Here is a 14,179-nt window from a genome sequence, read left to right as displayed (position 1 = left end):
TGTACCTGAGTTTGTTAACCATTCACCTTTTGTAGAACATTTTGGTTATTTCCAATTTTTGAACATTAGAAGTAAAGTATGAACAATTGTGTACAGGTTTTTCTGTGAACTTTAGTTTTCATTTCTTTGGGATAAATGCCTAGGGGTGTAATTGTTGAGTGGTATGATAATTAATTATATGTCTAGTTTTATAAGAAACTGCCAGACTTTTCCAGGGTGGCTGTGCCATTTTACATTCCAGTGGCAGTGTGGGAGGGATCCTGCGTCCCTGTGTTCTCATCAGCATTTGATATTATCCCTTTTTATTTAAGCTGATCTAATAGGTGTATAATGATAGCTTATTGTGGTCTTAATTTGCATTTCTCTAAAGGCTGGTGATGCAGAACATCTCTTCATGTACTTATTTGTCGCCTGTGTATTCTTTTGAGAGAAATGTTGCCTTACATTTTTGTCCTTCTCATTAGATTGTTTTCTCATTGTTGAGTTTTGAGTATTCTTTATACAAGGGGAGACCCCCAAAATAGGAATTTATTAAAAAAAATTGTGTATTTATTCTTATATGTTTAAACCTGAGTCACCTTCAAAGTACTCTCCATTTGAGGCAATACACCTATCGAGATGTTTTTTTCCACTGCTCAAAACAGTTTTGAATTCATTGATTTTGATGCCCTCTTGTGCTTCTGCTGTTTTTTTGTTTCACCTCTTCCACATTGGCAAAATGTTTCCCTTTGAGGGCTTTTTTTATCCAGGGAAACAAAAAAAGGTCTCTCAGGGTGAGATGTGGTGAACAGGGAGGGTGGGGCACCGGGGTCATGTCGTTTTTGATCAAAAACCGCTGAACACAGTGTGGTGTGGACAAGTGTGCTTGTAAATCACCCATCATGAAATGGGCAAATGCCTTGAAAAAGTCTTCAGAAAAATTCGCTGAAGCCAAACGCAACCTCTCACAGCACCACCATCTGGCTTTCTAAAACACTCACCTAGCAGAGGAAGCTTGTACTACAAGTAGTCTGTCCTCCAGAAGATAATTCTATTTTGCAGGGGGGTCCCTCCTTATATATTCTGGACATAAGTCTTTTGTCAAATATATGATTTGCATATTTTTCTCCTGGTCTGTACTTGTCTTTTCATCCTCTTAATAAAGCCTTTCACAGAAGTGCCTTTAATTTTATGATGTTCTATTTATCTACTCTTTGTTTTGTGGATTACATGTTTAGTATCATTTCTAAGAATTCTTCACTAAGCGCTAGGTCATTTATGTTTTCTTCCAAGGTTTTATAAATTTACATTTACATCTTTATCCATTTTGAATTAATTTTTGTATAATTTAGGGCATGTGAGTTTGTTGGTTGTATGTTTTGTTTTGTTTTGTTTTGTTTGCCTGTGGATATCTAATTGCTCCAGCACTGTTTATTGAAAAGGCTGTTTTATTCCATTGCATCATTTTTGCACAGTTGTGAAAAATCAGTTGGTCATACTTGTTGGTTCTTTCTGGGTTCTATATTCTGTTTCTTTGACCTGTGTCTCTGTCCCGCCACAGTGTTGATTGCTATAACTGTATTTCAAGTTTTTCAATCAGGAGTGTGATTCCTCTCACTTTATTTTCACAGTTCTTTTTCACAATTGTTCAGCTACCCTATCCTTTGCTTTTTCATATAAATTTAAAAATAATCTTTTCTATATTTACAAGAATCTTTCTGGAGTTTTTATAGGAATTACGTTAAACCTGTGTATCAACTTGGGAAAAATTGACTTCTTTACTATGTTGAGTATTTTATCCATGGTCACAGTATATCTCTCTCCTTTTTAGATCTTCTTTGATTTCTTTCATCAGTATCATGTGGTTTTCAGTATACAAGTCATGTGCATGTTTTTTTAGATTTATATCTGTATATTTTTATATATAGCTACAATCCAGCCTTTGTTTATATTATGTATCTATGCATTTTATTATTAGTGATTACAAATGCAGTGTATTTTTTATTTCAGCTTTCATATTCATTGCCAGCTTATAGAAATTCAATGCATTTTTGTGCATTGATGTTGTATCCTGTTACCTTGCTGAACTTGCTTTTTAGTTCTAGGCAATATTTGTAGATTCCTTGAGATTTTTTGTGGAGATAATCATGTCATCTTCAAATAAGAATGGTTTTATTTCTTCCTGTCCAATCTGTATGCCATTTATTTCCTTTTCTAGCTTATTGTCTGGAATTTCCAGTGCTATGTTGAATTAAAGTGGTGGGAACAGACACCCTTATCTTTTTCCTAATCTTAAAGGAATATTTTCAACCTTTCTTCAACATGTACAGTTACCAATAGGTTTTTTATAGGTGCTCACTATCAGGTTTAGGAAGTTAGTTCTTTTCTATTACTAGTTTTTTAAAGAGTTTCTGTCATAATGAGTGTTGGATTTTATCAGATTTTTTTTTGCATCAATTGATAGAGCATGTGATTTTTCTTTAGCCTGTTGATACGGTAGCTGACATTGACTCTTGAATGCTGAACCAGCTTTGCATTCCTGCATAAGTATCACCTGGTCATTGTATATAGTTTTTTTTATACATTGCTAAATTCTATTTGTTAATATTTTGTTAGGGATTTTCATACCCCTAACACATTCATGGGGGATATCAGCCTGTAATTTTCTTTTTTGTACTGGCTTTATCTCACTTTTGTGTCTTTTCTATAGTCTTTTGTATATATATTTAGTCTCATTTATGCAAACAGTGGTCTCTTTTAAATATGAAAGAAGTTAATAAATTTGCAGTGAGATATTTAACTCAGTCTAAAATACTGCTTTATTAAATAAGATTTTGCTTTTAAATAAACATTTACATTTGTAAGTATTTTCCTCATCAAACATCATCAAAAATATTTTTGCATTGAACTATCAAAAATCATCAAAATGCTATTTTTAAATAAATAAGGTTGACTTAGAGTAAATTATATCAATGTATTATTAGTTGCAGAGAACTTTGTACCAAGTAGCTTAATAAAAATTTTAGCAAATATTTAAATACATCATTTTTTTAAAAGATTTTTTATTTATTTTTAGAGAAGGGAAGGGAGGGAGAAAGAGAGGGAGAGAGACATCAATGTGTGGTTGCATCTCATGCACCCCCTCACTGGGGACCTGGCCCAAAACCCAGGCATGTGCCCTACACTGGGACTTGAACTGGTGACCCATTGGTTCAAAGGCTGGTGCCCAAGCCACTGGGCCATACCAGCTAGGGCATAAATACATCTTAATGGAAGGTCAGTTTCTTGTTATATCCCAAGCAAGTTTTATTCCAGAATTTGATTGGGTATGTGCCTTCTTATCCTTAATCTCAGGATTTGCCAGTTTCTTATACATCACATAAAACCAAAGTTGATGTCATTATACTGAGGTCTTATTTTGCTGTTAATAAAGAATTATGATGTGTATTCATGCTTAAGCTTCATAGTATGTTGAATGTGTATGGTATATTTATAGTGAGTAAGATATACACCTTATCTACACATGCATCACTATAAGCATAAATAGTATGTGTGTATGTGAGGGTAACGTTTGAGATCCCAGGCCAGAACTCAACCCACTGAACCATACCAGCCAGGGCAAGTGAGGGTAACTTTTGAAAAAATCAGTTCTTGTCTTTAAAAAATTCACAAGGAAAACCCAATTAAATGCCTTTTGACTTTGTAAATCTCTTGAATAAGTGACAATTTAAATTAAGATATAAATCATGACTATATAGTACTGATATAAACAAAAGCTATCTGACATGATTATTTTTGAGCATCCATGATGTTAGCTTGATTGTCTAAAATGAATATAAAATGTTTATACCATCAATTTTCTATAGTTAAATGAAATAAAATGTATTTTAGAATATATTTTAATGAATGTTTCTAAATGCAGTTCTTAGAGAAGATATAACTTCTCTTATTTCACTTTTGTTCTAATTTTCCAGGATTCAAGCCAAAACTCGAGAGTTTAGAGAGCGACAAGCTCGAGAACGTGACTATGCTGAAATTCAAGATTTTCATCGGACATTTGGCTGTGATGATGAGTTGACATATGGGGGAATTTCTTCTTATGAGGGTTCCGTGCCTCTCAATGCCAGACCCCAGAGCCCAAGAGAAGGACATATGATGGATGCTTTGTATGCCCAAGTAAAGAAGTCACGGAGTTCCAAACCTTCACCTGTAGACAGGTAGGCTCCAGGAGCAATCAGAATATTCCTTCCTAATCAACTTGAAATAGTCTTTGACATGGGAGTATATTGTTAATCAGTTCTTAAAACGGGACTGCCTTTTATTAGTGAGCCGTTGTGTCTAAAAGTATTGGGTTTACACAAATTGAAGGTTAATGGAAGGAGCAGCAGTGGATTTGATAGCTTTTCTAATGATTCCAGCATATTTCATTTTGTTCTGAAAGGGGCTTTACACCAGAGAACTAACCTTTAGTTTATAACCAAAATAAAAAGCAAACTTGAGATTATGGGTCTTCTACTTAAGTTGTATTTCCTTTTAATATTAGGAGAGGCTCCCGTTGTGGTATTTAAATGATGGGGACTGACATGATTTGTTCTAACTGTGACTTATTTAGAAGGACCACTTTTTTTTGTGATATGATTTTATATGATGAAAGTATCAGTGAATGAGATGTATAGTATAGCCAGTTTTCAACTTTCTGTAACAATTTGAAAACTGCCACAGATCCAGGTGTGATTATATATCAGTGTAGCACAAAGTAGTGCAATGTAAACTGTATGTTAATGGTTATATATTTATTTCAAATTTTAACTGAAACAGTTCAAACACAGATCTTTTTCCATCCCTTCATTTATATATTTAAACACCCTCATTTATATATTCAAACATCACATAAAGTTTAGTTCACACAAAACATACTCATTTTTTTGAAACATACATTCATATGCATATACCTGTTATTGTCATAAACAATGTGCTAATCCCATCACATCTTATAATGGTTATCATCATCATTGCTCTATAAAGAAGCTGGGCTTTGAACAGGTTTCACTTAAAACTAGTGCTTCTGGAGCTTTAGTGTGGGTCAGAGTCACTTGAAGGACTTCTTTAACCACAGATTGATTAACCCTTCCCCAGATTTTGATGCAATACATCTGGCGTGGAGCCTGAGAATATCATTTCTTATAAGTTTCCATGTCTGATACTGGCACAACTGGTCTACAGTACCCTTGGAAGGCCAGAGATGTCCTGGAATTATATCTTCTTTGGCACCCATGTGGTGTTTTTGGCTGCTACATTTTGCAAGCAGCCTGTTTTTGTTGTTTATTGCCAGCTTTTTTTAATAGAAGTTTGCAAAGGCAACAGGTGACTCTCACTCAAACCCAGGAGGAAGCATTTTAAAGAATAACAGAAGGAGAAGCAGATCTTAAGGTAAAACTCTGATCAGATATTTGTTCTGTTGTTTCCTTTTTTTAACTTTTGTTGAGTTTTAGGTTTTATTTATTGTTGCAAAAATCTCTTTGATGTTGACTGTAATGAGTGGTTCATGTAAGCTAACACAGGAGGCTAATGGTTTATTTAAACTCCTTCTGTGTGATCACCTAGAAGATTCAGAGTACTTATTAACTAACACAGATGTGTCAGGATTCAAAGACTAAGGTTGTTATTAGGGACATTTTCTTAAAAAAACTTCTTACTGGGCTTTTGCTCTTTGTAAAGGTCAGATAGCATTTGAACGCCTTGAGTGTCCATGAAAGTTGTTTTCTTGGGAGAAGGGACAGCAGAAACCCTGGCAACTTTTGGAAAAAAACTGAAAGAAAATTAGTTAATGTGTTATTGATCATTGGTAAAAGCATTAATCATTTTTAGCACCTTCCACATGTAATCAAGTCTAAAAAATCGGGGAAGTGCTTCTAGTAGTTGTTCACAAAGCTCAGAAGTTCCACCTGACATGAGAGCTGGTAGTCAGGAGGGATTTTTCAAGCTCCTCAGGGCCAGAAATAATTGCTTTAATCCACAGTTTAAACCCTGGTACCCTACAAGTATCTAAATCTCTCCTGACGATTTGTGCACATTTTCAAAAAGGCTCACCTGCCTAGAACCTATCCGCTACTGGGATCTGCATCCCACCTGCCTCTCTGCTCAGCACCATGCTGACCTCACCTTGACACTCGGCCTCCTCTCCAATTTTCATTAAAAACCCACTCAGCAAAACATTCCAGAGGAGACTTAAGTCATGGGAATGAGTGACAATGAGCAGTGAATGGCTCAAAACCACATCGTATACATATATCGCTGTATCCAGAAGCCACCTCAGGTACAGCCTATATGCCATCTGCCAGGGATTGTACAGTTCTGTGCATTTGAGCCTTCAAAGGGTGTTTGGACTAGAGCGTTTCTAAGATGCTTCCAATTCAAGGGACAGTTTTGTTTTTTTTTTTTTTAGAAAGAAAGATCTGAGAAATGTACATTTAGTCCTGTAAAGTACTTCTTCACCAACTAGGATTTAAATATGAATTTGCCTTAGAAATAACGGCCTCACCTCTGTTGTCTTTTTCTGTCAGAGAGAAAACTAGAAAAGTGTTTCTTAGACTTGAGTAGTGTTGAGACTCTTAAAAGGAAAGACAGTCTCTTAATACTGCAGTATAGAATTAAATTGTTTGGATTATAATCTTACTTAAATGTAAAAAAATAAAATAGGACTAAATTCCTTCTGTTTACAGCCATTACACAACTATAAAACCAAACATCTTTACAAATTAAACAAAACCAAGAGCAAAACCATTACATTCAAATAAACAACATTAATTTAATGTGGTCAATAATGTCTGGGTTTTTTTTTTAATCTAAACTCTCACACAAATCATGAACATGGTGGATGCTGCATGGCAGGTTCCTTTGAGATTGTTTGCCTCAGCCCATGTGCTAGGGGCTGACTCAGTGCACCCTCCACTTTCTCAGTCAGCTCTCTGCAGTTTTTTGCAGGTCTGTAGGCAGTGATCTTTGGCCTGTATATGTCTCATTGATGTGTTGTTCATGCAACAAGTAAGGAAGTCAATGGACAGTAAAAGTAGCATTTCTCTGTGCCTTCATATTTGTAAACCTAAATTCAGACAGTGAAATAACACTTATAAGATGACTTAGCATATGCTTCTGTTAACTTTTAAAACGTTATCTTTCAAATGGAAACATAAAACTTGAAACTCTTCATAGAGTATAGCTTATATGAAGAATATACCCAATAAATTTCTGTCAACTAACTTTCACCAAAATTTGCAGTTGGTGTCTGATGAACCTACTATTGAAGTTTTTTTATTTCATGGGAGTATAGGCAGTCAGTTGATGATCTGAAGCATAGCCTGCATTTGTTTTGGGATTTTCCTTGTTCAGCAAGAAAGCAGTATTCTGAATTTTATCACTTGACCATTTTGATGGGTCTTATTGTCAGAAATGTGGATCTGGTAGCCCTACATGGAAATAGCCAGGGACAATTTATTAAATGCTGTGAATTTAATGTTAAAAAGGGATATTTTCTCAATTTTAATGTGTTTTTTATAAAATGCTTTTTATGGGAAAGCTTTATACTATGTCTAGAAATATTTTCATGCCTATTTAATCTTGTTGAATTATGAACTTATTATCTGACTTGGCTTTGGTCACAGTGTCATTGTTACTAGTATTTATTAATGTCCTTGGTAACATTTTGATTTTTCCAAGAAAAGGTGACCCTACCCTTCTATTGTATATGAAAAACAAGGCTTAAACTCACAAAAATATTGGTGCACCTATTTTTGTCTGGTTATAACTAGAAATCTCAAAGATTTAGCTATTATAAACAATTCATAATTCTTTGTCTCTTTGGCAAGAGTGCATTTCCTATTTGCTTGTTGTGTTTCAGCCAGTGAGATACTTCAGAGTCTGCGGCAGTGCTCCCTGTGTTCCCACCCCTCCTGCACTGTGTAAGACCCTTGTAGCTGCCCACCTAATACCTATTTTCTCTTCTTCCTTACTTAATAGAGTCCTAATTTTGTTCCAGCTGGCAATGTGTCCCGCTAAAAACTTCAATATCCCAGGATACCCTGTAGTAAGAGGTGGCCACAGGGCATTGTTCTGACTAATGAGTAAGAAGTGAGGCTAGGATAGGACTTCCCACAAAGCTAGTTTTTTCCTAATTAATGTGGATCTGACTCAGCTTTTCTTCTTTGCCATTATTCTTTCTCCCTTCCTGGGACTTTGATGGGTGCGCCAAGGTGGGGTTCATCTCACAACCCTGAGGATAAAGGCCACATGGATGGAGAGAGAAACAGCTGGTCCCTTGAGCCACTGTTCCAGTCCTGGCCTGCCCACCCTCTAGTCCTTATTGTCTATGGAACTGAGCCATCTGTTTCATGGAGCCAGTACCATTCTGAGGCCAGTGAATCAGACACACAGGAGCCCAAGGGTATCATCATTTTTAGATCAAAAATTGTCTACATATTGGAGAAGTATCCCCTATTTGAATCATTTCAACGGTATTTTGTAAAATTAAGTAATGGGCAAAATTCTTCTTTGTCACTCAATTAGCTCTTTTTGCTTTTGTTTTGTTTAGCTTCTACTTAAAGAAGTGTTACCAATCAAATGTTTGCTAGCATAGAGCCTTAGCTCTGATATACTGCTATCTGCAGGCAACTCCTGCTAGCATCAGTTCTGCTCTAAAGTTGGAGGAAATGGAGTGGAATGTACACAAGCATCAACTATGGAGCCCACTGCCTGCACTTGATTCTGGGTTCCTCTGCCATCAGCTGTGTGAACGCTATGCTCCATTTTCCTCATCTGCAAAATGGGGATATTGGTGCTGACCTCCTGAGCTTAGGGAGGCTGAGTCCGTGAGCATGGTACCTTGTCCACAGACAGCGCTAGTGCAGTGTTCGATGTTGCTGTTGTCAGTTACGAAATGAGCATTTGCTCTTGGGAAAGCACAGCACCATCACCTGGGTGCAGAAACAAGCAAGGAATGAAATTGAATAAGAGTAGGTTTTATTCCTTATACTTGACTTGCATATAAAAGGGTGGGGATGTAGTTCTGCTGATTCAGTCATTAAATAGTTTGGTCTCTAAGTATTCTCCACAAATCATATCATATCATGAACAGTTTCTCTTTAAATTAAAATTGCTGAGTTCAGTAGGACACATTCACATTCCCTCTATAGTGTAAATACTTGGAATAAAAGTGCTACAAGTGGCTTATCTGAGAGTGAATAAGGGGATAGTGGTGTAAAAACGTGATCTCAATTTCTACGTATACTTTGACAGTTTGAAAGTCTCCATTTTGTATTTTCATGGGATTCTTTGAAGTTCTTCATGTTCTACTGTCATGAAATTCTTGCTGATTCTAAGCTTGCAGTGCTCCACTGAGATATGGAGGCTTGAACTTCTCAAACCTTGTCTAAAATTTTGACATTTCTATTTATATTATTATCTCTGGGCAGGGCAGGCAGGTAGGAATCATGTGTGTGTGTGTGTGTGTGTATGTGTGTGCATGTTTGAGTTAATATATTGCAGTGACATTGGTTTGTAACATTATACAAATTTCTGGTGTATAGCATCCATGTACTTCATTGTGTCTACCACTGCTTAAAGTCTAGTCTTCTTCCTTCACCATATGTTTGACCCCTTTTACCCTCTCCTTCCACTCTCCACCCTCTGGTAACTACCACACTGTTGTCTGTGAGACTTTGTTTTGTTTGTTCATTTGTTGCTTTTTTTTATATATATACCCCACATATGAGTGAAATCCTACAGTTCTGGTCCTTTCTGCCTGACTTTTTTCTCTTAGTGCAATACTCTGAAAATCCATTCATGTTGTCACTGATGGCAATATTTTATCTTTTTTTGCCTGAATAATATTCTATTTTATATGTGGACCACATCTTTATCCAATTATCCATTGAAGGATATTTAGGTTATAAAACTATCACTATTTGCAGATGACATGATTCTATATATAGAAAACCCTAAAGGTTCTACCACAGAACCATTACAAACAATAAACAAATACAGTACAGTTGCGGGCTACAGAATCAATATACAAAAATCCATTGTGTTTCTATGTAGTAACAATGAAATATCAGAAAAAAGAAATGGAGAAAGTGATTCAATTTACAGTTGCTACAAAAAGGATAAAATGCTTAGGAATAAACCTAACAAAGGAAGTGAAAACCTATATACTGAAAACTATAAAACATTGTTGAAAGAAATTAAGAAGACACAAAGAAATGGAAAGACATTCTATGCTCATGGACTTGAAGAAAAAACAGTGTTAAAATAGCCATATTACCTAAAGCAATATACAGATTTAATGCAATCCATGTCAAAATGCCAATGGCTTTTTTCACAGAAATAGAACAAAAAAAGCCCCTCAAATTTGTATGGAACCACAGAAGACCCTGAAGAGCCAAAGCAATCCTGAGGGGAAAAAAACCAAGTGGGAGGCCCCACACTCCCTGACTTCAAACTATACTCCAAAGCTACAATAATCAAAACTATGATTTTGGCAAGAATCATGATCTTAAGACTTGTCACAGACTGTATCCCAAAACAGTGATTTTTAAAATTTTAGCATCTATGCAAAGAACCTGAAGTGCTTCTCACAGATGCAGTTTTTGTTGACTTCCCCTCAGAAGAAGTATTCTGATTCAGTAGATCTGGTTGGGTACTAAGAACTCACATTTTCAACAAGCACCTCAGTTGACTTTTACAACTGGTCCATATACCCTTTGGAAAGTAGTGCTTTTGGGCTAATGAAAAACCAAATTGGAACTTCAATATTAGTTTGTTTATTAAGGTCTCTTAATAGTGAAGCCTGCAGGTGTGATATTTATAAACTTTATTCATTGTTTCTTGACACCAAAAAGTTTCTTTTCATGTTAAGTTATTCAACTTTAATTTAAAAGTTTAGAGTATGCTTTGAAGTCTAACAAAGAAATGATGAAATAAATGCTGGTCAATAATTTTTTTTTTACTTGAGGACACCATGCAATTCACATTTTTGTATTCAGTTACCAGAATCTCTAGTTAAAAACTCCACAGAAAAACAGCTCCAAAGACGTTTGCTGACTGTCACCATGCAATCATTTGCCACCAAGAGTGCATTGTCCTCAAATATAATTGAAATAAAATAGGTACTATGCTGCTATAAATCTAAATAGCAGGAAAATAGCAGGCTAGACTCCCCTGCTTGTTGAGGACACCATAATAGAAATGTAAATACCATAATCATATGCTTTTTGCATGCATTTTACCACAAAAGAGAAAAATGATTTTAAAAGAAAAGACCTTTGTGAACTTGTTTTTCCACTATTAAAACTAAAATCCAGCTATGTCAAAAGGAAGTCTGGCAAACATAGAACAAAACTAATTTCCTTAAATCCAGGCAGTTATTAAATGTGTGCTTTTTAAAAATGTTGGGTCATATAGCAAAGTTGTATTTGTGCTTCAAAAAATCAACTATGACTTTATTTACTTACATTTACATAGTATTATTTATCTCTGTTCTTCTTGAAATGTGAGAAAGTAATTCTCAAGTGTAGTAAATCTTATTGTTATATATGAGTTTTGCAAGTTGGCGCTGTTGCTGTTGCTAATGAATTGAACACCAGTGGTGGCCCATCTCCAGGTCCTTAGCTCTCCATTACTTAACATGGCCAGCTCCATTCGCCTCAGCAAATATTCCAAGCTTCAGTCTACCTTGCATCTTCATGCCTACCACCCACCTACATCTGCATCCGGGCTACATCTCTCTCCCCTTGCTGAGGCTCTACTTTCTTTGATCCAGGCCAGCCCTACCCGACAAGGAGCCTGCTCATCAGTCTCTCATCTTAGTCCTTTCTTCAACCAGTGTCTCTCTGCGTGGCAATTCCTCAGAGCTGGTAAACATGCAAATATCTTTATCATCTGTTAAAAAGTAAAAAAAAAAAAAAAAAAAAAAAAAAATCCTTTTTTACCCTCTAGCTATTTTTCTCCAATTTTTCCTTCCAATTTTTTCTCTTCACTTAAAATCCAAACTTCTTGAAAAATTGAGCTAAATTTGATATTGACAGCTGTCTGTATCTTCTTTTCCACATAGGTTTACTCCATTTGTAGGCAGAATAATAGTTCCCCAGAGATGCCTGCACCCTAATCCCTGGAACCTGTGAATTACTTCTCACAGTAAAAAGGACATTGTGGATCTGATTAAGTTGAGGATCTTAAAACAGGGAGATTTCCCTAGAGTATCCAGATGGGCCCAGTGGAGTCTTTGTAAATGAATAAAGGGCAGAGAGTAAGAGTCAGAGAGGTCTGAAGATGCTAGGCTGCTGGCTCTGAGACAAGGAATGCAAGTGGGTTCTAGAGGCTAGAAAGGGCAAGGCTCCCCTCGAGCCTCCAGAAGGAACGCAGCCCCACCAAGATCTTGGTTCGGGCCCAGTGAAACCCATTTTAGACTTCTGACCTCCGGAACTATAATGCAATACATTTGTGTGATCATAAGGCACCGGTTTGTGGAAATTGGTTACAGCAGCCATAGTGTCAGTCTCCTAATGCCACCCACCCCCCGGATTCCCGATTCAGTGAGCACTTCAGTTTTCATTTCAGATCACTCTGTGGCATTCCTGAAACTGTTCTTTTAGTTTCCATATATACTACTGGTACCTCTTGCTTCCTCCTTCCTTTCTGATTTTTTTTAACTGTCTCCTTAAGATTCTCTTCTATTGATAGTTGCCCCCCAAATTTTGGGTTCCTTGGGAAGATAGCTATGTAGCACTGCTACAACGCTAGGTGTTTTCTTTGGTTAGTTTTAACTACCAGCTGGGAATGTGTACTTCCTGTGTTTCTCAGGCACCGAGAACCAACTTATCCAAAACCAGATTCATCATTTTTCATTCCAAACTCCCTCTAGTTTTATGAGCCTAATGTGGGAGAATGCTATCACCATGCACACATCTGCTCGAGCCGTAAGCCTTTCCTTTGCATCCAGTCCTCCCTCCCCACATATCAGTCAGTGACAAGGCCTACCAGTTTTCCATCCTAAACCATTCCAAATCCGTTATCTCCTTCCATACCACCACTCACGGATACTGGCAGTAGTCTCTTAACTCTCCTCCCTGCCTCCAGCCCTGTTCTCCTCAAATTCCTACTTCACCCAATAGTTGAAATTTTAGATCTAAAATAAAAATCTGACATCTCCTTCCCCAGTTTAAAATTATCCTTTGGTATTTTCTCATCTCCATGATGCAGTCTAAGCAGCAGCATGGTGTCTGTGGGCTCAAAGACCTCGCTTCTCAGCCTCATCCCTAATTATATCAGACTGTGTCTGTTGGTTCATGTCACACTTTCCTAACAGAGCATCAGTCTCCAAGTATAAATCTATACATGCGTGAATTAAGTGGCTCTTTGGTGTTATATGTTCTGCAAATGTTAAATTTTGGTGAGTAAAAATAAGCAATCACCATTCATTAAGCTATTCTAATATAGCTGGAGATAACAGCAATTAAATTAAAGGCTGAGGTGACATAGCCCAACAAATGAAATCTTCAAAGTAATGAAGCCATTAATAAGGTCATGGCTAATTTTAAAGCCTTCTTGTTTAATTCTTTTTGTTGATTAACATTGCCTAAAACCACAATTTGTTTGTAGAAGTGATGTGTAATGGGGTTTTTTTATTTATATATTTATTTTAGCCTTAGAGAAAGTTTAAATATTCTGTAGAAATATGAGGATAAGTGAAAACTGTTCTAGACCTCGGTAGTAGTCATCAGGCAAACAGCCTTCCAACAGAGGGTTTTTGTTTTTGTTTTGCGGTCTTTCCCTCTGCGGGGCACTGAACTTATGCAGGATTTTTGGTGGTGAGCTGGCCACACTGTGATCCCAATCTCCTTGAGCTGCTCACTATTTAATTTGCTATTAGCCTGCTAAGAGAAGCTACCGAGATCCTGCTTTACCTGAAGCTTGGTACGATAACTCATCTTACTGTCTGACCCAATTTCCTGGCTCTTCTGTCCGTTACACAGTCCGAACCCTGTGGTTTCAAGTACCAATCTTACTGGTATTTAGTGGTCTCTTAGGTTGGTTATACAATCAAGTATAAATATAAATTCATGAGGATTTATGCGAAGCCCTGTTGTGAGATGCATTATCAACTTCTTGAGAGACTTTAGCTAGACTTGAATCCACAATCCATTTTTAA

At 36.6% G+C, this 14,179-nt stretch overlaps 1 protein-coding gene across 15 annotated transcripts in view; it reads left to right on the top strand.

Moving 5' to 3' along the window:
- The window catches only part of PARD3 (par-3 family cell polarity regulator), a 686,226-nt gene that overhangs the window by 503,789 nt on the left and 168,258 nt on the right, over positions 1–14,179 (top strand). For all 15 annotated transcript variants that reach the window (XM_054582303.1, XM_054582310.1, XM_054582307.1 and 12 more), the window contains one exon: positions 3,954–4,196. In XM_054582303.1, coding sequence (XP_054438278.1) covers positions 3,954–4,196 — 243 coding nt within the window. The remainder of the gene's footprint in view (positions 1–3,953; positions 4,197–14,179) is intronic.

The sequence above is a fragment of the Pteronotus mesoamericanus genome, unplaced genomic scaffold, assembly GCF_021234165.1.
Source record: "Pteronotus mesoamericanus isolate MK-2021 breed Mesoamerican mustached bat unplaced genomic scaffold, CSHL_Meso_final contig_69, whole genome shotgun sequence".
NCBI lineage: Eukaryota > Metazoa > Chordata > Mammalia > Chiroptera > Mormoopidae > Pteronotus > Pteronotus mesoamericanus.
Note: the sequence above shows the minus strand (reverse complement) of the source record. Positions and strands in the feature narration are given on the sequence as shown.